Source organism: Gossypium hirsutum, chromosome D08, assembly GCF_007990345.1.
Source record: "Gossypium hirsutum isolate 1008001.06 chromosome D08, Gossypium_hirsutum_v2.1, whole genome shotgun sequence".
NCBI classification, from domain to species: Eukaryota; Viridiplantae; Streptophyta; class Magnoliopsida; order Malvales; family Malvaceae; genus Gossypium; species Gossypium hirsutum.
In genome coordinates, this window is record NC_053444.1 from 68,909,414 (window position 1) to 68,935,069 (window position 25,656).

Consider the following 25,656-nt stretch of genomic DNA (forward strand, 5'->3'; position numbering starts at 1 on the left):
TACTCCGTTTACGTAAAAATAGTCAAATTCGTCCCTATACGTTAGATCAAAAAGAAAATTAATTATTCTGTTAAAAATCGGTCTTTATACATCAGCATAAAATACATGTGATTGTTTAGTTTTTAACAGAAATAATTAATATGTTTTTTAATCTAACGCATAAATACTATTTTATCTATTTTTTAAATAAAAATATAAAATACAATATGTGATTCTATAACCCAAATTTATGTGAAGTTTGAATTTCGGATTTTTAAATTCGAAAAATAATTTATTGGTGAGAATGAAAGAGGGAACACTGTCCATAAAGTGTCATAAGCCAATTACTCCAATTGTTTATACACATTAAAACTGTTTTTACTGTGACGTTAATGGACAAAAACGAACATGCCTTTTTATGACAAAACAGTGAAACAGATCCAGGGACCAATCCTCAAAATTCAGTTCTAATAGACACAAAATGTAAAAAATTAGCAACATTGTGGGCGGGATCAAAGCTCAAAAATAAAATTAATATAACTTTTATTCTTTAAATTTTGAAATTAGGTCTTAATTTATGTTGGTGGCATCTAATTAAAGATTGTCATAATAATAGGAAACATCCCATAGTTTATCATGTCATGATTTATATTGAAAAACATGAATTTACCTTTTAATTAATTCAACACTAAAGAGAGAAATTGATTTCCAGATAAAAGCAACGTCTTCGATAACTGATTTAACAAGTTTCACGTCACCAGCACAATTTTTAAATTTTTTTACGTGGCTTGATCAAACTGCTACAGTCTCTTTATTTCCGTCTTTTAACCCCAACTGCTAAAAGATCTCATGGGTCTAATTATAATAAGACCTCACCTTAGATGTTACCTCCACTTCGGTACTTAACCTTGACAATTAAGTTTATTTTGATCCTTGAGCTTAACAAATGTAAAAATTTGGTGATGTACTCAATATGATTATGCCATATCATCATCTAAAAATTTAAAAAAAATAATAAAAAATTTGAATGATGATGTGACACGATACTAAAATGTCACATCATCAAAATATAATGAAATTCAAGTTAAAGGACTAAAATAGATTTAGTTACGAAATTCAGGTATCAAAACGGGCAGAAAAAAGTACAAGTACCAAAATCAATATAATTATCAAATTTAGGGACTAAGAGATATATTAACCCAAAAACCAACCTTGAACCAATGGTTCGTTTTGAATTTCAAAACACTCAAACAGGACCTTGTAAAACCACCTTTCTCTCTTGAACTTCTTCATTATTTTTTTACACAAAAGCTTTGCCCTTTTTTTGCTTTTTTGAACTGTGTCGATGGGTGCTTCAGGGAAATGGGTAATATCTCTTATTGGTCTCAAAATAACCCAAAAACAACACCAAGTAAGCTCTGGGTTTTCTATGTTATTCCACCGTAAAAATATTTATTTACATTTTAAAGATTTAAAGCTCTTTCCTTTTTGTGTGTTTATGTAGGAGAAAGTGAATAACAACAAGAAATGGAAGCTATGGAGAAAGTTTAGATCAGATTCTCAAAGCTCTGATTCTTTCATTGCTGCCATGGCCGCCATTGTTCGAGCTCCTTATAAAGATTTCAGTTTTTTAAAGCAAGAATGGGCTGCCATTCGCATTCAAACAGCTTTTCGTGGCTTCTTGGTAAAGTTGAAGTCTTTTTTTTTCCTTTACATGTTTGGTATCCGAGAAAGTGATGGAATGTGAAAAAATAAACTTTATTTCCAATGGTAGAGTCCTTCGTTATGTTACTCCCATTTGAATTATAAATTTTTGAGAGAATTAAAAATTTAATTTCTTCGTTGTATTAATATGTAAAATTTTACAATTTTCAAAAGTAATATAACCTTTTCGTTTTTGGAGAGAGTATAATTGAATTTTAAAATATAGTAGGGGCTGAAATACAATTTTATTATTAAATCAACTTATAACTTTACAAATATTTAAGAGACTAAAGGGACAATTTTTCAGTTTTTGGAGGTGGCCAAGCCCCTCACTTCCTCCCTCTAGCTTCACCCTTGTTACTCGGATTCGGGTTTGAATGCGAATTTTTATATGTAGGCAAGGAGAGCATTGAGGGCTTTAAAAGGAATTGTGAGGCTACAAGCTTTGGTTCGAGGTAGACAAGTTCGGAAACAAGCCTCGGTGACGCTTCGATGCATGCAAGCTCTCGTTCGTGTTCAAGCTCGAGTCAGGGCTCGTCGTGTTCGAATGTCGATCGAGGGGCAAACGGTTCGGAAGATGCTTGATGGTCATCGTAGCAAGGACGATGTCTTGAAACAAGCCGAGGTAACGCTTAACCGAAACATTCATTAAATTATCACTTTCAATCAATGTTTTTAAAACCGGACCTGTGGTTTGCCTACTTGTTCGATTAAAAAATATTTAAAAGAATCGGTTTAACCAGTGGTTCAACTTATATTTTAGTCAGTCTAACAAGTTCAATATCATTCTATTGACCAAGATCCGGGTCTAATTGTCTGACCGGTCACTCCGGTCTGATTCAAACATCTTTACTTTTGACTAATGAATGTTATTGAACATTTATTTTTTTAGGATGGTTGGTGTGGTAGCAAAGGGACATTAGAGGATGTTAAAACAAAGCTACAAATGAGGGAAAAGGGGCCTTTCAAGAGAGAAAAGACTCTTGCTTATTCACTTGCTCAAAAGGTATAAACTTTTTTGCGATTTTTTCATATTAATTTTCAGATGATGATTGATGTTCTTTGTGTTTTTACAGCAATGGAAGTCAGTCCCGGGTTCAACTACTCGAACAAATGGTTTGATTCCGTGTCTTATAAGCCAAGAGTTTGATAAGAACAGTTGGGGGTGGAATTGGCTCGAACGTTGGATGGTAGCCAGGCCATGGGAGACGCGGTTGATGGAACTGTCAACACGTACCGACCCTTCGAAGACTTGCTTAGAGTCCCTCTCGGGAAAGAATGAAAGATGTTCGGAACCGTGCTCAATGAAAGCGAGGAAGAACAATGTCACCACTAGGGTATCCGCAAAGCCGCCGCCTCATACTAGGCAAGTTACTCGATCATCTTCAAGTCCAAGTTCTGAATTTCGATTCGACGAAAGCTCGGGTTCATCGTCAATATGCACTTCTACAACACCAGTTTCCGGAACCACCGTCTTGCCATCGGATGCGACGGGGGACAGTGGCAATAGTAGGCCGAACTACATGAACATGACGGTGTCTACCAAGGCGAAACAAAGAAGTGGCAATCACGGATTCCAAAGGCAGTCCATGGATGAGTTCGAGTTCAAGAGGTCAGCTGGTTTCGATAACAGAGATTCAAAAAGCTCAAAGAGAGGAAATTGTTTGTATAATTAAAACGGGATTTGATTGTATGTTACTTGAAAAGTCCAACATCTTGTTGCTCATTGTTATTAGTATGTCATTGAGAATTGAAAACCGATTTGAGTTGTAATGTTTGATTGGATTATTTTAAACTCGGCTTAATTTACTCTTTGATTTACAAGTTAAAAAAGCGTAAATAATAGAGTTGAATTTAAATTAAAATTAGTTTTATTTTTATATTAAAATATTTTTATATCGACTCAATTTAATTTGATTACATTCGAGAATCAATTAAATTTTTAAATAATTTTAAACTTGAGTCAATTATTTTTTGCTAACATAACATCTTACGAGTAACAATTTACTGATGTGACATTATTTTTTATATACCACATTAAAAAAATTATATATACAAACAAATTATAAGAAAACTATATTTTTTTAAGAAAAAAATGCTAAAAATTATAATAATAAAAAAACCATGACTAACCACTTAGGGTGAGAAAGAGAGAAAGGAGAAGTTGAAATTGTTTTAATAAATATTTTTTTCACTTGATTATATCAAACATTTCAAATTATAATTTTTTTTATTTGACATATAAGACAATTGTGGTAAAAATACCATAGAGGTTCTTGTACTAGGTGTCGTATTGCATTTTGTTTTCTCTACTTAAAAATGAGTAAATTAGTCTCTGTATGTTAGATGAAATAGCAAACGGGTCCTTTTTGTTAAAAATTTCGTTCATCTCTACTATTAAAAATTCTCATGGCTGACAAAATAACCAAATAATGACATGTTTTTCTCATGCTGACGTACAATGACTAGTTTTTTAAAGTAGAAATGGATGAAACTTTTTAACAGAAATATCAATTTACTTTTTGATTTAATGTATAGGGACTAATTTACCAATTTCTTGAGTAAAAAGGATAAATGCAATCCAATTTTTAGTATAAAAGCCTCAACATTACTTTTATTGACAATTGTGTTATATTAGAAAGAATTGTTAAAATTTAATTAAGTAATTTTCTAAATTGAAAGACTCAAATATATAAAAAAAAGTAAAAGAAAAACTTGATTGCATTTTTCGAAATAATTGGAGTACTGTTTATAACATGAAGCTTAGAGTTATATTACTAATAACTTAATTTATTTTTGTAATTTCTAGGCAGCATCATGGAGGTGATTATGGGTTAGACGGTCCAGTTCGACCCGACGACCCGTCTGAAATATGGGAGGGTTTGACCTGGCTCGACTCGGCCCATGATCACCCCTACAACATCATCATCATTCAGCAATTTCAAATCATAAAATTGAAGATAATTATTAAAAAGAAAAGGAACCCTTTTTTGGTGCTTAAAAAAACATATAAATCATTAGTTCAAAAATATTTAATTATCATTTTTAAAAAGCTAATATTGAAAAAGTAAAAAGCTTTTAATTAGTTGCCAAAAAAGTATTGAAAAAGGAAATGAATGGAAAAACCAACTTTTGGTGGTCCACTATTTGCACTAAACTTTATTTTTGGGTCATCCTAAAATAAATAAATAATTGAATAATTTTTTGGTAAAAGTATAATATTTAATTAAAGTCTTAATAAAAAATTTAAAGTTATCTTTTGAAATTATTTTTTTCATTCGTGTTATTATTATTCATTAAGTGATGATACGACAGATGACACGGTTTTTTACTATTTAAAAATATTATATCCGACAACAAAACATAATGTAAAATGGTCTCTATTGTTTATTGGGAATAAAGTAGCATCTAGTCTTCGAACTTGACAACTTTTTCAACCTTATTTCTTGAATTTCTTTTTGTTCATGTTAATCTCCCGACTTGGCAGTTTCTTTTTTTTCAATTTGGTCCCTGAACTTAGCTTCTATTAATATATGATGACATGATACTCTGAGATTGCATTATGTAATAGTTGAGGGATTGAAATAAAACAAAATCAATAATTTAGTGATGATTATTGCCTTGTACCCTAATTTAAAGTCATACTTTGGATTCATTCAAAATAAAATTACAAAATGATCATTAATCCATTCGAATGTTTTCATTTAAGTCATTAAACTAATAGAAAGTTTTTGTTTAAGTCAACGGGCTATTAAGTTATTTTTTAAAAAAGTCTAGCAAGCAAGCGACGATTTGATAATTGATACGGTGAACCAATACCCATCGATGAGTAAAAGAGCATACTTTAGATCCAAGTCAATCTAACAGTCAATGCTAGAGATTGAAAAAGAAAGCTATGTGGATTTTGATTTGTAAATCGTGATGCTCAAAATTATTTTATAAAAAAAAATTAAACTGTAAAAGAAAAAAGAAATGAGAGCTTTCGATTGGAATAGTCGGTACGAACCAAAAAGGCCATATAATGACGGTTTTAACAACCAAATGACTTAAATAAAAACTTTCGAATAATTCAATAATCATTTTGTAACTTTTTAAAGTCGAATAACTAAAATATAAATTTACTAACAATTTAATAACTTTTATGTAGTTTACACTAAAAATAACTTGCGATCCATAAAGACTAATCTTCTTAAAACTCGTGATTGCTTCACTCAATAGTGTTGTGTGTGTGCATTCAATACTTAACTGTGTATATATACAAACATTTCAATAATTTAGATAATGGAATTAAAAAATTAAAAATAAAAAGAATAAAATATTCTTGCACAAAAGTGTACCAAAATTTAATACCCTTAAAATTATTACCCAATGACCTATCAATTATCACTGCCCCAACATGATTATTATTGCCACGTGTACGGATCTGATCGGATAGTTTTCCGAAGGGGACATAACCTTCAAAGCGCGACAAAGATTCAGATCATGACATCATCAGGTCCCACTATCTGACCCCCTGATGTGTCACCGTCAACCGGTCAACGAACTCAATTTCTTGAATTAATTCGATTAAATAAATTTTAAGATATTAATTAAAAATAAGTTTTTTAAGAATTTTTTATTTAACTTTTCGGTTCATACTGATTTTTATATCAATCGGTCAAATATTTTTTTCTTTAAATTGGTATATTTCTTAGTTCGGCTCAAATAATTATGGGTTTTTTTAGAATCTAGTCATGGCAAGTTGATCAATTTTAGTTCCTATATATATTTTTTAATTTTAAAATTTTAGTGCTATAAAAAAATAGTAATTAAATTTGTTTGGTTAAATTATGTTATTAATTTTGTATTATGTGTAAAGTTATAGTCTATATATTTTTTGAAATTCGAAATTTCAATCTTAGCACAAACAGTAGTTGTTAAATCACTTAACTGACTCTTCTCTCAATAATATGTGAAAATAACAAGCTCACTTGGCATTAATCACGTGATAATATGCTTGTCGAGTAATATTTTGAAAATAAAAGAACTCAATGAATTTAACAACTAATATCTAGTCGGGATTAAAGTTTTAAAATTTTAAAAATACAAAAATTACGAATGATCAGATCAAAATATCAAAATTAAATCCATAACATGCTTAGAGTACATAAACTAATAATAGAATTTAATCTAAAATCATCGCTCTTTAAATCAAGTGCATAAAATTTATTTTAAATAATCATAAATATTAAGTTAATCAAGTTGTAAACTTTTTGAGTAATTTTGTGGGATTCAATTTGAATTTTATAAAAATATACAAAGTGGTGAACAATTATTTTGATTTTATATAAATATGAGCAAAGCTATTTCAATAATATTTATTACTTAAAAGTTTTTTCAATCGAATAATTATGAAATTATTGATTTGTGTAATTTAACCGTGGCAATAACATTTTATTATATGATAGAGCAACCAAGCATCAAATAAATGTTGCATTTGTATGGATCTGATTCCTATTTAAGAAATGGTTGTTGACGGTATAGTATTTATGGGACCTTAGTATATGCATCCATCAATTATCATCTCGGGGTATGGTACAACATATCGATGTACATTAAATTCCCAATTCTATTTCATATATTAATTGATTTTTTTTATTTTTTATATTTATTTTATGATTCATGTTGAGGGTTTGTTGTTGCTCTTCTTAACAATATCGTTTTTAAAGTTTAAACTCACAATCTCTCGTTAAGAGTGCAGCATTAAAACACGTATTAAATATTAAAAAGTTAACACTAATGTCTTTAAGTATCAAAATATATAATTTTTATCAAATACAAATACCACACCGATTAGACCACAAAATAACACAAATATTGTATTAGAAAAAAATCAAAACTCAAGTATCAAATTATACATTAATCCTTTATTTCGCCTTTCAATTATCCAAATAATTCAAAGTCAATAAAATAATAACTTATTATAAGATTCTATTTAATAAAATTTGAATAATTCTACTATGATATTTTTTACATATAAAAAAAAGAGAGTTAAATTCTACTATTAATTTCTACATTATGTGCAGGTTGTATATTTAGTACATGTACTTTAATTGGTCATTTTTTATTCTTGTTCTTTTTGAAATTTAAAATTTTTAGTCCCAATCAAATGGTAGCTATTAAATCCATTAAGTTGCATTCTCCTGTTTTCAAAATGTGATGCGACAAACATATTATTGTATGTGTAATACCATGTCAACTTGTTATTTTCACATATTATTTTCAAAAAGACCAGTTAATAAATTTAACAATAATCCATTGCATTAAGATTGACGTTTTGAAATTCAAAAAATATATAAATTAAGAATAATTTTATTGGAAAACATGGACTAAATCTAAGATTTTATGTATAATATAAGACTATAGAAAAGTTTAGCCAAACAAATGTATCTACCACCATCTAGTTAGGACTAAAATTGATCATTTTGAAAATTACATCGACTGAAATTGATCAAATTTAAGTGCATATATTAAATTCACAAGTTATTCAAAGTACAATAGGTCTAATAACAAATTTTGACCTAAAAAATGAAGATGAAGAATCAGTGTTTTCATAATCGGATTAGTGGTCAAACCATCCACTCTCGACATGATTGGTTAGTTCGACTTGATTAAATAAATTATAAAATGAATTTAAAATTAAAAGGATATTTAAAAAATATTAACTAATAATTTAATCAAATTTTTAATCCATCCAACCGAAGTACTCCAAACAGTGTGGAATAATTGAATTGGAGAGAGGGTTAAGTGGGACCCCAAGTAACAAGGACAACGCTTGTGATGTAATTCGCTTTGCTTATTCAGATATCATCATATGGCGGACATCATATTTATTTACCACCATCAACGGTGTTCCTTTAATCGGAAACCCTTCTTATTGATGATGGTGGGTCCACACATATAAACCCTTCTAGTTTATGTTTGCTATGTTTATGTCTTTTGGACTTTAGTTTCTTCCAGCTATTCATCAAAATTTGTGTTTTTTTTAATTGGCATTTTCATCATTCACCTTTAAAAAATTATAAAATAATTATTAATTATTTAAAATTTCATTTAAGTTGTTAGGTTGTTAAAATTATTGCTATATGATCTTCTCTACTTACATCGCCTGTACTGATCAAAAGCTTTCATTTCCCATTCACTCTTACAGTTCAATTTTTTTCATAAAGCAACTTTGAATGCCATGAACTTGTGAATCAAAATCCAAACACATTTTTCTTCGATCATTGACATTAATTGTCAAATTGACTTAGATTTAAGGTATGTTCTTCTACTCATCGATAGGTATTGATCTATTATACCTATTGTCAAATCGTCGCTTGGAGCTCACTAATCAGACCTTTAAAAAAACTTAACAACCTAGTGTCTTAAATAAAAGATTTCAAATAGTTTAGTGACTTAAATGAAAACTTTTAAATAGTTTGTCAACCATTTTGTAACTTTTGAAGTTGAGTGATCAAAACGTAAACTTACTAATAGTTTAATAACATTAGAGATTGTTTACCATTGATTTTTATACCGTTCCTAGTATTATCCATAGTCCTGTAACCGATAAATCCAACAATAATACGTGCTTAAAACACTTTTGAATCCATGTTGTCATTACTATTGCCGCAATAACGATATCCATTGAGTTAAAACTCAATTGGCCTCCCTTTTAAATTTTTCAATTACTATTAATATAAATTTTAGTATTTGAAGAATATATGTAATCATTTACGAGTCTCCATTCATATCATGTATAGTTGTCATGGATGAATTTTTCATTTGATTATAGTCTACTTCTTTATCCAATTACGCGTTATATTGGTTTAATTGTTCGAACACAAATTTATAACTATATTGTAATTAGATTATATTTATACTTGTAAAATTTAACATTAAAATATTTATACATTCGCATACTGTTCCAAATTAAAATTTCTATAATGTTTGATCTTTCTTCATATTTATTTTAATTGTTAATTCAATAGTTTATTTATTTTATTGGTACAATTAATTCAATAGTTTATTTTAATAATTGATGGTGATTATGGTTATAATTGTAACAACTTAAAAAGAAAGTTTGGATTATTCTAGATAAATCGATTAAGCTAAATTCCACGTGGCGCAGATTTATTGGCCAAAATTTGGAACCAGAGAGATATGGAGGGCCCACAGTCTCCATGGTTAAAGGGGATTAAAAACGGCTGCCACGTGTCAAGCAGGAAATGTCCTGATCACGAGTGAGGAGTAATTTGGGTTAATGACTTCTAAAGGGGCCAAAAATGCATTCTTTTTCCTATTTAACCAAGGAGCTACAATGGATTAAGTTGAAAAACTAAAATTTTTAAGAGAGGCTGAAAATGAATTGTACCAATTAATGGGGGTGGGGAAATTCCAAGTTTTGGAATCTAAAATAATTTAAATTTGAAGTCGATATAAATAAAAAATAAAATAAATTGATCCGACTCCCAAGAATCCCAAAAGAAGTTAAATGAAGGTATGTGCCTCAGTCCTTTGTGATGTAAGCAAATTCTAATAGCCTAAAGCCCCACTTGGTTTATATTTAAGTCTCACACCCCACTTTGTTTTTCTATTTCATATTACCACAATCACTCTCATATATATGGCTTTTGAAAATATTTATTAGGTTTCTTTTTTAAATTTAAAAAACTCTCTTTAATTTCACAATATTTTTTAAAAATTTTAATCAGTCCCTCAAATTTTTTTTTTAAAAAAAGTTGGTAAACTCATAAAATTTTTGAAAATTTCTCATTAATATAAACTGAAATTGCAATTTTTTTTATTATACCCAAACTTGTGAAATTTTTTAATTCAGCTCCCAATATATATATATATAAGAGTATACATAAAAGAATAAAGCTAACTTTGTTTCTCTATTGGCAATGCAAAGCCTAAGAAGTTGGTCAAGTGACGTTGTGCACCTTGATCTCACATCACTACCAAAACCATCACCACCTTCTTCCTCTTCCTCCAACACCACCCCCATGAGCACCACCGCCACAAGTGGCGGCAGCAGTTGTCTCTCCATCGACGAGGAGGAATCGACGGAGACTCGAATCCAAAGACTGATATCGGAGCACCCCGTCATCATCTTCAGCCGATCATCATGTTGCATGTGTCACGTCATGAAAAAGCTCTTGGTCACCATCGGGGTTCATCCTACCGTCATCGAACTCGATGACCGTGAGATGGCTTCCCTCCCTCCTCCTCCTCCTCCGTCGTCATCTCCAACTCACGGTGGCATCCACTCCATGAACCACCCTTCCCCCGCCGTGTTTATCGGTGGAACCTGCATCGGTGGCCTTGAATCCCTCGTGGCTCTTCACCTCAGTGGTCACCTCGTTTCAAAGCTCGTTGAAGTTGGTGCTCTCTGGGTATGATATATATATAAACATTATATTATATATAATTATTATTGTTCTTATATATAGCTTTAAAAATCATGTAATGATCAAGCTTTCCATTTTCAATGCTTCTTCAAATCTGGAGTTTTTTTCCTTTCATTATTATTATATAAATCGATAAACATAAAAATGAAGCAATCAATGAGTGGTATGGGTCATTTAAAAGTGGGGTCTTTTTGCCAATTATTAAGTATTTTTGAGCCACGAAAATTTTCTCATTGTAGATGAAAATTTCTCATATACACATATATGGTTTAATACATGACTGTGAATGAATTAACTCAGTTTATCTATGTTAAATTAAAAAGTCAATTAATTCTTTATATTATTAAAAATTAATGTGGTTGACGAAATAATTGAAGAGTGATATGTGATTGTCACATGTACTTCATGCATGCTGATGTACATAAACCAGGTGTTAATAGTAGAAATAGAGATGAAATGGTTTACAAAACGATCAGTTTACTCTTTGATCTAATATTTAAAGACTAATTTACTCATTTTTTCAAGCAAATAAATCAAAATGTAATCTGATTTGTAATTCAAGTACAGATAATTGGATTTAATTTGTACATAAAATTACTGGCTCTGAGTATATCAAATTTGGGGGGAAGGAAGGGGGGAATCTGACAAAGAAGATGAGGTTAAATAGAAGGCAAAGACATGGTACTAAACTGTTACCGACACAGCAGACAGTAGTTAATGCTGTGTCATAGCTTCAGTTTAACAACCTGATTGTCAGGTTGTTGAAGACAGGAGTAGGATGAGATCAAATTTAGGTATCGAGAATGAACTATGATCAAGTTCATTTTTTTTATTTTATTAAATGAATCTCTTTTTCTTTTAGTTCATTTTTTAATCTAATATTTCTACTCCATTTTTTTAAATAATGGATAAATCAATATGTTAATTTTTTTTTTTGGAGTTTTGGTATTTTGAGGCTATTTTGTTCCGATAAACCTCAAGTTCCAAGTGTTATTAGGTTTAAGTTGTTTGAGTTTGTTGGGAAAAAAAGAAAATAAAAAGAAAGGAGTGAAAAACCTCGATGGGGATGTTAAAGCATGAATAAAGACTATTGAGCCTTGGAATAAATGTAATCAGAGCGGAATTCACAGACAGTGAATTGAGCAGTAAGGTTATAAATAATTGGAGTGAGTTCATTTCCATGTACTTTTCAAGTGATTTTAGGCTGTTTTTTTAATATCATCCACACACACTGTGCTATCACATAAGCGAACTTATGGATCGAATCCTGATTTCGGATACGAATGATGGATGAATACTGATGTGTGCTTGTTTCGGTATAACTTAAGTGTGCATATTATAATATACGTTTTTTATAATCTTCTTTTAGTTTTGGGGTTTTGATAAAATTTTGATTATTACAAATTCAAATCATTTCAAGTTATTTTGATGTTTAAATAGTCAATTTTTTTATGATCAAATTGATTTTAAATATTGATTGATTACGTCAAGTTGGAAGTTTAAGCTTATGTGTTAACGATTAACATCCTATTCCATTTGCATGCAGTTTGAATATGGATTTTTATATACCATAATCTATAATTCTCAACTTCATTCTGTTGTAGTCTCTTGATAAAAAAAAGGGTGTCGAAATTTATTTATTCTTGAACATAATCATCGTAGGAATTAAAAACAAGTTTAGCTATCCAACAAATATGAAAAGGTGGAACAAGACACATAAGCTTTTATACCAACAAATGATGTTTTGTTTTAGGCAACTGAAACCTCGAGTATTACCATGTTCAGCATGACTTTCTGAGACATCATCACTTTTTAAAAGTCTGTATTTCAAAAAAATTTATCTAATAATGTCATTAAATAACCTTGTTCAACTTTGTTTATAAGTGCTATTGTGTTACTAAGAATTTCGGGTTTGGGTCATTTTCACGACTATTTTGTAATTATTATTGTTATCACCGAGTTTATGTATATTTTTGAGTTTGCTTAAATATTTCTAACTTTTAATATCTATAAAGAAAAATTAAGTTTTTAAATATCAATGTAATTTCAACTCAAGTTTGAGTCTAGACATGATCAAGCCACCCAAATAGTTCATTTCACTGTTTAAAAAATAATAATATTTAAATAATAATATAAAATTGTTTTTACTTATTTAAAAAATAATAATAAACCAAGCTGGATCGAGTTGTCTTGAGATTGAAAATACTAAACCCAAGCTCAGTCTAACATGGGATGGATCACCTGGCTCATGAGCATTTCTACTGCCAACAAATATCTTTAACCATTGCTCCCTTATTTTGTTGGCTATTAGTATAATTTTATATATAAGATGAATCTTAGGATTACTCATGAACTTTGATTTAATACATAATGCTATACTAGAAATTTAATTTCGTGCAATTATATACATGAAACGTTGATTTTGATTAAGTTGTATGCGTGTAATTTTGTTTCAGTTGGATATATTTAGAAAAACAAATAAATCATGCGGGTAAATATATTGTTCGTGCATGTATAAAAAAAGAGAGAGTAAACTTCAAATACTATTATAGGCTTATTATTGTATTAATAATTTGTGAAAAGTGATCGAATTTTAAAATTTATAAATATAATCACGCAAAATCAAAATTTGTATATCATATAAAATTAATATATAATTTTGATATATATTGTTTTCATATATGGTAATTAATTATCGAAATTAGATCAATAATTAATAACATAAAGTAGATTTAGAACTTAAGGGGGGGTTGAATGTGACTATATTATAGCTTTTGTGCACCTAAAGCAACCACATGCTTCATTGCTTTTTCTTTTTTCAATTAATCTAACATTCCAAACCATATCCTTCAACTACCCTTCAAAATTATATGGATATTCGTTTTTGAAAGGTTGAATATGCTACCATGATTATTATTTTTCAAATAAATTAAATTTCATTAAACATAATAAAATAAGGGTAGTAATAACTGTAATTAATCTTATCACTACATGAACGGAGACGATGGTGCACATCGACCAACAATTATAATCAAGGGCGAAGATAGAGAATTCTTTTAGGAGCTTGAATTAAGTTATTTTAGATTGCTATAATTTGTTATTAGATCAAAAAAATTTCTATTTTAAAAAGGTCAAAGTGTAATTTTAACATTTACTAAATTAAAATCTTATAAAATGTAAAAGGTTAAAAGTGAAATTCCTTATTTTAGGGGACTGAAGCCGCTTACTGTATCCCTAAGACTAGTTGCACCGAGAGACGATGAAGATTTTATTTCTATGTAATGGTAAAAAAATTATGTTGTCATCACGTGACATCCTTCTCTATAAATATAGGTAGGTCCAATGTAATTTGATTTATACTTTGAAAATCAATACATATTTAAATAATTTAGAAGAGAGTATTGTATATGAAGATGATAACATTAATAAGTATATGAAGAAAAGCTCTTGTCTTGAAGGACTAAGCTAACATCACGTGGTTATATTTTACTACAAAATTGTGATTGTGTTAGGTTTGACTTCATTTCTTGTCGTCCAAGTAACAATATTTTCATGATGTAAACTTCAATCTTGACTAATTAAGTATAAATAATAATAATAATAACAACCAAAGCTGTCAAATTAATTGGAAAATTTCTATTAGGGATGAATTAATATCTACTCCATCACAACTTTTTCTAACTTTATTCTTGACATATTTTATCTATTTCGAAACTTGTCAACTTTATTAGGTGATGAATGGCACGACACAAATTTAAAGTGTCACATTATTATATTTTAATAAAATTTAAATTCAGAGACTAAATTAGAAAAAAAGTTCCTAAATTTCGAAACTAATGCAAACAAAAAGATCCCGTCACCAAAACGAACAAAATTATGACTAAATTTCATATTATCAAAAAGGAAAAACATGAGAAAATTTCAATCTTAATCTTAAAATTACTTGCAACTTGAAAGAATTTTCATGTACTTCTTTGCTTATTATAATATTTCTCTAGATCTATTCAAACATTGAATTATTTGATGATTAAAGTGATTGGACCGTTATTTCTACCATATAATAAAATAGATGTATTTAAATTTTCCTCTTTTAAAGGTGAGTTTGGATGGGCAGTGCGTTTATCTACAGTTAGTGTAAAAACAGTGGTGGCGGTGAGATTAGATACTGTAGCGTGAGACAAAAAGTAAGCTAAACGCACCGCACCGCACTCAAACCCAATCGCCCACCCAAACCCACCCTAAGTCAACAAGATTTTATATTAATTACAAGGGTAAGTTTTGAGCAATAAAATCTCAAATAGTTAAAACCTATTTATTTACATACCTTTTTTAGAATTTATTTAAAAGGAAAACCACCCATATTTAACTAAAAAAAGTATTTTGTTATACAATTGCCTTCATTTAATTCAATAGAAACACATTTAATTTTTTTTCTATAAAAAGTATTATAATAAATATAAATAAGTTTCATTTTATCTTTTAGATAATTTATTTTAAAAATATAAAAAAGCAACCACTACATTTTGTTAAATTTAAAAAGGTTAAATATGCTTCAAATCTCTGTATTCTTTGTACATTTAGCATTTAGTCCCTCTCCTTTATTTTTCATGAATTTAGTCTTTGTACTTTTCAGATTTCAAAATTCAAGTTTAATTATTAACACTGTTAAAATTATTCCATTAAATTTGTCGATCTGACAGTTTTAATTAAACAAAAAACCATTGAAATGAACTTGAATTTAACAAAAGAATGTTAATAGGGTTTAACAATAAGACTTACATTTTTAAATTAAAAAAGTAGAGGGACTAAATCCCTTATTTTTCCTCATTCAATTTCATCCTTCTCTTTTTATTTTGGCTTTTGCTTTGCATGTGAGCTCTATAAACCCCGCCTCCCATTTTCCTCTACATCATGATAAATTCATATCACTTCCCTTCCATTCTCCACCACATGCAAACCCCATAAAAGAAAACCCCCTTTTTTTTTCTCCATTTCTCACTAAAAAGATTATATCTTTTTGTATATTTTTTGTTAGCTTTCATTTCATTGGAGCATCAATGGCGGATTCAAAGAGGTACATTTCCAAAACAGAGTTTGAAACCCACAAAAAACCAGATGATCTTTGGATCTCAATCCAAGGCAAGATCTATAATGTAACTCAATGGAGTCACCACCACCCTGGTGGGCCACTTCCATTACTGAACCTCGCCGGTCAAGACGCCACCGATGCTTTCATAGCTTATCATCCCGGCATAGCTTGGCAATATCTCGACAAGTTCTTCACTGGTTATTACCTTGAAGGTTACTTAGTCTCTGATATATCCGAAGATTATAGAAAGCTAGCTGTTGAGTTCTCAAAGATGGGTCTTTTCGACAAGAAAGGACACGGGACATGTATTTTACTTACCATCATAGCATTGCTGTTTTTCACTTGTGTTTATGGTGTTTTATGTTGTGACAAAACTTGGGTTCATCTCTGTTGTGGTGGGTTAATGGGGTTTTTATGGATACAGAGTGGTTGGATAGGGCATGATTCAGGACATTACACTGTCATGTCTAATAAAAACCTCAACAGGTTGGCTCAACTTCTTACAGGGAATTGTCTTGCTGGGATCAGCATGGGATGGTGGAAATGGACACATAATGCTCACCATATTGCCTGTAACAGCTTAGATTTTGATCCAGACCTTCAACACATGCCTTTCTTCACGGTATCTTCAAAGTTCTTTAATTCAATCACATCTGCATTTTACGGTAGAAAACTGAACTTTGATTCTCTTACAAGGCTTTTAGTTAGTTACCAACATTGCACATTTTACCCTGTCATGTGCTTTGCTAGGATCAACCTATTTGCTCAATCTATCATCTTGTTGTTGTCTAAAAGAAAAGTCCCTAACAAAGGTCAAGAAATTTTTGGGATACTTGTTTTTTGGACATGGTATCCATTACTCGTCTCTTTCTTACCTAATTGGTACGAAAGAGTAATGTTTGTGGTTGTAAGTTTTGCTGTGACCGGTATCCAACATGTTCAGTTCTGTTTGAACCATTTCTCGTCGAGTGTTTACGTCGGCCCGCCGAACGGGAATGATTGGTTCGAGAAACAAACCGACGGGACGCTTAATATATTGTGTTCGTCTTGGATGGATTGGTTCTATGGTGGGTTGCAATTCCAAGTTGAGCATCATTTGTTCCCGAGGTTGCCTAGGTGCCATTTACGGACAATTTCACCATTTGTTAAGGAGTTGTGTAAGAAACACAATTTGGCTTACAATTGTGCTTCTTTTTGGAAAGCTAATGCAATGACAATTGAGACGCTTAAATCAGCTGCATTACAAGCTAGGGTTCTTACCAATGCTGTTCCAAAGAACTTGGTGTGGGAAGCTGTCAACACACATGGGTGACAACTATTTTATGAATATGCTTATTATTATTATTATTATTGCCATAAATTTTTTTGTCTGTCATGTTGACATCCATATATTTGAGTATTAAGTTTGTTGTCTTGAATGGCTGTAAATTTGTTGTTTCATTCAAACATGGTTTTGGTTTTCCACCATTGGTAATGTTATGCTTTTTTTTTTCCATTTTATTTTACATCAAAGAGACAAATTGATTGGGAAAGTGGACCCTTGAAAGGGGCATTGCCAGCATAGAATGTGGACCAATGCTTGAGTTGGCAAGCATGGCTCCTCTTGCATTTTTTTGTTTGGATGTAACTAAGGTGTTGTTTTTGTCAATTTTATGTTTCTTAAATATTACTGCTTTTAAAGTTTATAGGATAAAAGTAACACAAATATTTTATATTAAGAGTTGGGTTGCATTTTGTTTTGTCTATGTAAAAAAGGGTAAATTAGTCTTTGTATGTTAGATTAAAGAGAAAACTAATCTTTTTGTAAAAAATTTCACCCATTTTTACTGTAGAAAATTAGTTCATGTATGCCAATGGCACGTTATGTGCAATTGTCTAGTTATTATATTAGTCACGCCAACTTTTAACAAAAGAACTAGACGAAATTTTTGACGGAAATGACCAGTTTGATATTATATCTAACGTATAATGATTAATTTACTTATTTTTTTAGTAAAAAAATAAAATTTGATCTAACATACAATGCTTCCATATTACTTTTATCAAATTCATAACTATCTCCTTCAATAATATTATTTCCAAAATTCGAAGTAAAATTCTTTCCCTAAAACTATACCCTGCCATGACAAGAAAAAGGGATGAGATTGTTGAAGAGCAAATGAAAAGCAATACCCTATGAGTGAAAAGTGGTAGAGAGGACCCTAAAACCAAAACACTACCCTATCACTTGCTGTCTACATTGGAACCACTTGAAAGGTAAAAAACTTTATGTAGAATTTATTTAGAAGGTAGATTATATTTTGTTCATTCTATTTAAAAATAAATAAATTAGTTCTTATATATTAGATTAAAAAGTAGAGTTTTTTTTTAATTTTTATTCATTTCTACCGTTAAAACTAGTTTCACTGAAGAAATAACCATACAATGACACGTTACATCCCACGTGTATCTCATTTTGATATACAAGGACCAAATTTTAACAGTAAAAATGAATACAATTTTTAACAGAATGATTAGTTCACTCTTTGATCTAATGTACAAGAACTATCTTACTCATTTTTTGAATAGATAAGACAAAATGCAATCTGACTCTCAATATAAGGACCTCCATAGTATTTTTACCTAACTCGAGATTATACGAGTCAATTTAGTTTTATATAGTGTAATTTAAATTTTAAAATTTTTGGATATTCTAAATAGATTTCAAGTTGGAATATTTTTAATTTCGGATATAATAAAGAGCCATGAAAAAGATTTAGATGGACGACACAAAGCCAAAGCCCATTGAGTTAAGTGGACGTCTAAAAGCTAAATTGTTTGTGTTTTGCCAGATATAAAATAGGTGACACTGGACCCCAAAATCCAGCTCATAGATACATCACCATGTGAAACGAAAAAGTGAAAGCATAAATATTAATAAATATATACAAGCTGAATACTCAAAAATTATTTTGTAAAAAAGAAAATCATTATAAATATTAATAATATATATTTTTTTTATATAATACCTGAAACTACTCATACCTCCTCCCCAATTCATAAATAGGAGAATAATCTTCAGTGCACTTGAGCCTAGAGGTGCTCATGGGTCGGGCGACCCGGCCTGGCAGTCCGCCCGAAATATAGGAGGGTTCAGGTAAAAATATAGGCCCGAAATATGGGTTTGGGCAAAAAACGAGGCCATTTAGAAAACGGGCCGGGCCTCAGGCACCACTTTTTTTGGCCCTGGCCCGGCCCGGCCCGAATATAATAAATATATATTTTTAATTTTAAAATACTTTTTTTTATTTTTTTATTTTTAAAATAAATTTTTGGTGTTTATTAAAAAATGGGCCTAGCCGAGCCAGGCTCGGGCTTAGGAATTTTTTCTCGGGTCAGGCATGGACAAAATTTTAGACCCATATTTCGGGCCGGGCCAAGCTTGGGCCTAGGATGCGGGCCAAAATTTTTAGGGCCCAGCCCGGCCTATGAGCACCTCTACTTGAACCTATATACTCCTGCATTGGCAACAATACACATACTAATCGAGCTAGATTTAATCGGCAACTATGGTAACAGTTTAAATTTACTAATAATTAAGAATTGCCTGTAACCAAATACAAATTAAATTTATAGACCTAAACTCAAATACGAGTTTACCTCGCTTAGATCCACCTAAATGGCTCGTGGTTAAAAAATATAAAACTAAATCCGATTCAAAACAAAATAGGTAGTTGAGTCGTAAACACCTCTTATTTTTAATAGGTAAAGTTATTATTTAATTAATTAGATAACAACAGTATTGACTCAATATATCATTTGGTATTCAAGTTTAATATATATATATTTAATTTGGTACCTATGTTGTTTTTTTATTCAGTTTAATACTTATATTTGACAAAAAAGTTGTATACTTTGGTACTCAAAGGTAACGAATGTTAACTTTTTAATGTTTAATTCAAAATTTAGGGTTGATTTGATGAAAGTTAATTGCTAATTTAATTGAGTTTGAATTATTCATGCTTTTATTAATAGAATAAATTTAGTGTTAATTGTGAATTTATTTAATCTTACATTTAATTTGTCGAATACAATTTGATGGATGTGATTTAATTCAAGTTTTAGAGTTGATTTGAGGAAAGCTAATTGCTGATATTATAAGTTAATTATATATTTCCATCAACTCTAAAACTCGAATTAAACAAAAAAAAATTCACACCATTACCTTTGTGTACCAAAATACATAACTTTTTTCAAATACGAATATTAAATTTGACTAAAAAAATAATACAGATACCACATTAAAAATGGTGTGAAATACAAATACCAAATTATATATTAAATCTTGAAGTATTAGATTTAGAAAAACAAAGTCAAGAAAAACCCTTATTTTACAAATAGAAGGTGATGTATTTATAGTTAAATCGTATTTTGTTTCTTTTACTTAAAAAATATAAGTAAATTGATTTATAAGCATTAGATTAAAAAGTAAATTGAATTTTTTATTAAAAATTTCATCTATTTCTATAGTTAAAAACTAACGTGATTAATATAATAATCAACCGGTTACACTTGATGCGCCACATGTACTTCATTCTGATGTATATGAATAAGTTTTTAGTTGTAAAAATTAATGATTTTTTCAACAAATGTACAAATTTACTTTTTAATCTAAGTAAAAGACACTAATTTATAATTTTTTTTAACTTGAGAGACTAAATATAATTTAATTCCTAATATTAGATCAAATTTCCATTTATTATTAATTCCATCCTTAAACAATTCTGATTCAGGCGCTTAAGTCCTAAGTTTTTGAGATAAAACTCTAAAAGGCCCATCTCCATATTTTGATCCTTAGATCAACCTCACACTTAGCTCCAAAAACGTTAGCCACCGCCGGCGACTTTCCTTCTGGTACAATCCCTTTAATTCCATCGCAAGTAACCCTAATCCCCACTTTCTTGCTCTTCAAGCTACCCATTTTCACCATCACTCGGGTATCCATTTCAACTTTCAACAAGAACCCCTTTTTCTTCTTCAGCTCCGGTCTCAACCCATTCATCGTCTCGGCGTCTACGTCGCTCGACGTCGCCACCGCGACTCCCCTGAAAGTAGTCTCGATTTTGCTGCCACTGAAGAAAGCCGGCAACGTTCCATTGCCTAAAAACACGTCGCCGTCGCTCGATACGCACGAGACGGTGAAAGGGTCGTAAGAGAAAGAGAGGTAAGCGTTCGGGTTTTTGGAAGAAATGGTTAAGTTGAAAAGGGTCGAGAGGTGGGAAGAGGCAGAGTCCGCACTGGTAGTTAGGTTCAGGCGGTGGATGCGGAATGAAGCGAGGGTGAAAGAAGGGCGGTGAGGGCGGTAAAGTACGTAAAGGACGGTGCCGGTTATGGCGGCTAAAAGAATGAGTATGAGTATTTTGAGGGTGGTCCAGCAACAGTAGTTCCGCCGCGGACGGTTACGTGATGGGGTTGTGGACGGTAAGTTGGGCGTGACGTGGGGTTGTAAAGGTGGGTTTTTTTGGCGCCGCCGTTTGCTGGGGCTGTTGTGGAGGGTGGTGGTTCATCGGTGCCGCCTTTGGCGGCAGCTGCGACGGTGGGGCTGGACGACGGTACTTTGTCTGACATTGTGAAGAGGAAAGAGTGAGTGAAAAAAGGGAAGGGTGAAGGGTGGAAATTTGTATAGGAGAGAGTGAATTTCAAAGAAAGGAATTGAAGAGAAAGGAAAGGTACAGTTCACCCAAAGAAGATGGTGCCGCCTCGCCAAATTTTAAAATAATTTAGGATAAATTCTACTAAAGTCACTAAATTACTAGTAAATTTATACTTTAGTTACTTAATTTTATACAAAATAGTTATTAAAGTATTCGAAGTTTTCATTTAAGTCATTGGACTGTTAAAATTACTATTGTATGGCCTTCTTTGTTTGTACTATCTATATTAATGGAAAACTTCATTTTCTCTTTTTTTCTATAATTTAGGCTTTTTTAATAAAACAATTTTGAATGCTACAAATCTATGAACTAAAATTCAAAAACTTTCTTCTTTTATTTCTGACATTGAGTGTCAAATCAATCCCAATTTAATGTATGTTCTTTTGCGTGTTAATAATATTAATCTACTATACCAATTGTCGAATCAAGTAGAGCTTGTTAGTCGGACTTTAAAAAAATTTAACAATTCAATAACTTGAATAAAAATTTTCGAATAATTTAATAATTATTTTTAATTTTTTAAAAATAGAATGATCAAAATGTAAATATATTAATAATTAAGTAATTTTAGGAGTGGTTTACCCATATTTTTAAACACATAAAAAAATGCCCCCCGCCCAATATGAGATTATAACCATTTATGGGACGTTGGAACTGGTCTTTCACATGCTTCATCATTTTCTGCCATCTCTTACCAATTTTCTGCTCAAAGGCATGCATTTGGTGATTGCTTATGTTTTTAATTTTTACTATTAACTAGGCAATTCATTTTCTGCAAATTCTAAGTTAATTCCAGGCTTCCATCACTTAATTTAACTAAAATAATACCTTGAGGCTAATTAAAGCCTTTAAGAAAATTAAGTGTTTGCATGTGAGAATTTTTAAAAATTTTGGAGAGATTAATGTCAACTTTTCAAAATTTTAGAGGGTTGAGACTCTTCTGTCATAATTAGGTTTCATTTATGGTGAAATGTGTTCCAGTTATTTTAGTGGTTAGTGAAGCTTACTTTGAAAACTTAAAATTATCAAAATCTTTCTCAATTTCGGTAAGCGACTAAGGACAATTAATCATGGTATTAATGTTTTTTTTTGTCAAATTTATATATACTTGATTGGTATAATAACAAGTTTAGTTCTCATAAATTACACATTCTATTAATTTGATCATGCTTAATAAATTAAGCCCGCAATTTTTTAAAATATGTAAATGTTAAGGCTAAATTTGTTTGCTTTTTTAGAATCAAGACTAAATTAACAAAATATGTAAACATCAACAACTAAATTTGTTATTACCGATCAAAATTATGTACAAATGATGAAAATTATTAATACCGTAATTAATTACTCTTAATTACTCACTTTTAAAATTGTGAGAGATTAAATTATTTCGATTTATTTGAGAGAGACTAACTTGCTTGATTTCGAAATTGAAAAAAAGAAGAAGAAGAAGCTTTTAATTCATTCTTGGGGCCAATGCTTATGATAAGCTCTAACAATGAGGTTAGGTTCCTGAAACCTGTCAATTATCATGGAAATGGAAAAGAATTAAACCACTAAACGAAGTATATATATTGGGACCACTTTCTCATTTTCATGTAAAAATGTCTGTCTGATTGGTAAGTTAATTTGCAGGGTTTCTGCAAATCCCAGCTACCAAAAACTTACAAGGAGCTTGCTTCAACAAGGCCCTGCCTGCAATTTTAATTGAAGAAAAATTTCTTTCTTCTAAAGGTAGTCATTTTTAGAGAGGTATTGAAGATGAAAACCAAAAAGCTCTGTAAAATTCAGTGGATCATGATGGGGTTTCATTGAAACGCAAATAAAATATTGGGGTGTTGATTGTAATTGCATTTTCGCCATGAAAATTAGAGCTTTCAGCTTCCTGTTTATGAACAATCCCCCTTCCCCCAGCAGCAGAAAACAGATGGGATCATTAAATAATATGAGTAAATAACATTGCAGGACTTGGTGAAAAAATCGAGAGCTAAATTTGTTATTAATTTAATTTAAACTTTATATAATAAATTTCAAATTTTCACTTATAACGACAATATTTATAGTGATGGAGTAAGCTCTTTATTAAATCAATTATCTATGATAAGATGGAGTAAGCTCTTTATTAAATCAATTATCTATGATAACATATCGTCTAATTTTTAAAATAAAATTATAGCTATTTCATATAAGAAACCTATTAATTATCATTTATTAAATGAATTAAACGATCTTAATTAAAATATTATATGAATAAAATGGCTAAATTTCACGTGAAGAAATCTAGTAATCATATTTTATTAAATGAAAATAATCTTCAATGAGTAGAATTAAAGATATGATTTCAATAAACTATTAAGTTCCCAGATTAAATATTCTATTATGAATTTAAAATATCGTAAACTTATAAATTGATTACTTAAATTTAGTAAACCGTGACAAAATTAATTAATTTAATTTGATAATTTGTTAATTAATTGAACTTACTAGATTTATGAATTTTATAATAAACCACGTGAAAGAATATAAAATAAAATATGCATAAAAGTAATAATACATGCATTTAATTTTATTGATTTGATTATCGCTTTCTTTATTTTTTTAACATAATTTTTACTTTTTTATTTTGACGAAAATTCATGATATAAATTCTATTGTAAGCTTACAACGATTATCACGGCCAAAATCTAAGCATACAAATGGGATTATTATAGAGTTGATTGAAATATATTTTGTATTTGAAAGTTTTGATCTTCAAAATGAATATTTAAAAAGTAACTGAAAATCATTTGATTTGCTCATGATGGAGTGTTGTTAATCCCTCTATATGAATTTCCCTTTATTCTCTCTATATATGAAATTTATCTTGTAGTTTGTGAAAAATAAAAAAAGTTGTTGCTTTTTTTTTTTCTATTTTGTTATTTATATAAATTATTAAGCTATTAAACTTTGTAATTGTTACATATAAATTGCTAAATTATCAAATTTTAAATGGGTAAACTATATTAATAGTCACCCATTTATGAAAAATATAAAATGGACACCTAGTTATTAGTAAATTTATTTTTTAATCATCTAACTATGAAAAGTTACAAAATAGTTACCCAACAGCTCAATTGTCTTTTTTGGTCACCAGCGAGCTTACAGTGATAACTTTTAAAACTGACATAATAACAGTTTTAACCCTCAAAATTTATAAATTATGTCAATTTAGTAATGGTTCTAACAAAAATTAACCATCAACATTTATACATTGTGTAATTTGATATTTTCTTAGTTTTTTGCAATTTTACTTTTCATTATGACATTGAGGGTTAATTTTAAAAGAATGAGAAAAGATGAAAATTATTATCTTGAAATTATAGGTGTTTCTATTTTTTTATATTTTCAATTAAATTTAACTAACAATCTATTTTTAATTTTTTAGGTGAAAGAGTTATGAAAAAAATAAAATTAAAAGAAAAATACACAATATGTAAAGGTTGAAAATTAAATTTTTTAGTGAATGTATACATTTTCTAATTCTTACATATAAATAGCTAAAATACCAATTTTTAAATAAACCATTTAATAATATTTAATAGTGTTATTTCAATTGATTTTTTAATGTTAGTAAAATATTAACAAATTAAAAAATTATTTTTTGCAAAGCAAGTTATGAAATTATGCTAAAGACAAAAACATTAGTCAGTTACTTAAAATAAGAGGGGTAATATCGTAAAATTAAACATTTGAGTTCCTCGAGGCAATCTCTGTCTTTTAC

General features: G+C 29.8%; 4 protein-coding genes across 4 annotated transcripts; 3 read left to right on the forward strand and 1 right to left on the reverse strand.

Annotated features, from left to right (window-relative positions):
* Window positions 1–1,109: 1,109 nt before the first annotated feature.
* Window positions 1,110–3,478, forward strand: LOC121220010 (protein IQ-DOMAIN 1). Its single transcript, XM_041099039.1, has 5 exons — window positions 1,110–1,390; window positions 1,484–1,663; window positions 2,081–2,308; window positions 2,576–2,689; window positions 2,760–3,478. Exons 1-5 carry the CDS (start codon window positions 1,325–1,327, stop codon window positions 3,357–3,359), a joined length of 1,188 nt encoding a protein of 395 aa, XP_040954973.1. The 5' UTR covers window positions 1,110–1,324; the 3' UTR covers window positions 3,360–3,478.
* A 7,069-nt stretch (window positions 3,479–10,547) lies between these two features.
* On the forward strand, window positions 10,548–11,210 carry LOC107932840 (glutaredoxin-C6). Its single transcript, XM_041099040.1, has one exon. The coding sequence runs from the start codon at window positions 10,611–10,613 to the stop codon at window positions 11,106–11,108; it is 498 nt and encodes a 165-aa protein (XP_040954974.1). The 5' UTR covers window positions 10,548–10,610; the 3' UTR covers window positions 11,109–11,210.
* A 4,792-nt stretch (window positions 11,211–16,002) lies between these two features.
* LOC107932872 (delta(8)-fatty-acid desaturase 2) lies at window positions 16,003–17,670 on the forward strand. Its single transcript, XM_016864988.2, has one exon. It carries the CDS (start codon window positions 16,175–16,177, stop codon window positions 17,516–17,518), a length of 1,344 nt encoding a protein of 447 aa, XP_016720477.2. The 5' UTR covers window positions 16,003–16,174; the 3' UTR covers window positions 17,519–17,670.
* A 3,340-nt stretch (window positions 17,671–21,010) lies between these two features.
* On the reverse strand, window positions 21,011–21,813 carry LOC107932841 (NDR1/HIN1-like protein 6). Its single transcript, XM_041100091.1, has 2 exons — window positions 21,666–21,813; window positions 21,011–21,582 (listed from the first exon to the last, which is right to left on the reverse strand). Exons 1-2 carry the CDS (start codon window positions 21,811–21,813, stop codon window positions 21,011–21,013), a joined length of 720 nt encoding a protein of 239 aa, XP_040956025.1.
* Between the last annotated feature and the right edge of the window lie 3,843 nt (window positions 21,814–25,656).

Coding starts and splice junctions, on each gene's coding strand:
- LOC121220010 (XM_041099039.1), top strand. CDS start 1,325: ATGGGTGCTTCAGGGAAATGGGTAATATCTCTTATTGGTCTCAAAATA. Junction 2,309..2,575: donor ATGTCTTGAAACAAGCCGAG/GTAACGCTTAAC, acceptor TTATTTTTTTAG/GATGGTTGGTGTGGTAGCAA. Junction 2,690..2,759: donor CTTATTCACTTGCTCAAAAG/GTATAAACTTTT, acceptor GTGTTTTTACAG/CAATGGAAGTCAGTCCCGGG.
- LOC107932840 (XM_041099040.1), top strand. CDS start 10,611: ATGCAAAGCCTAAGAAGTTGGTCAAGTGACGTTGTGCACCTTGATCTC.
- LOC107932872 (XM_016864988.2), top strand. CDS start 16,175: ATGGCGGATTCAAAGAGGTACATTTCCAAAACAGAGTTTGAAACCCAC.
- LOC107932841 (XM_041100091.1), bottom strand. CDS start 21,813: ATGTCAGACAAAGTACCGTCGTCCAGCCCCACCGTCGCAGCTGCCGCC. Junction 21,583..21,665: donor CACGTCACGCCCAACTTACC/GTCCACAACCCC, acceptor TCATTCTTTTAG/CCGCCATAACCGGCACCGTC.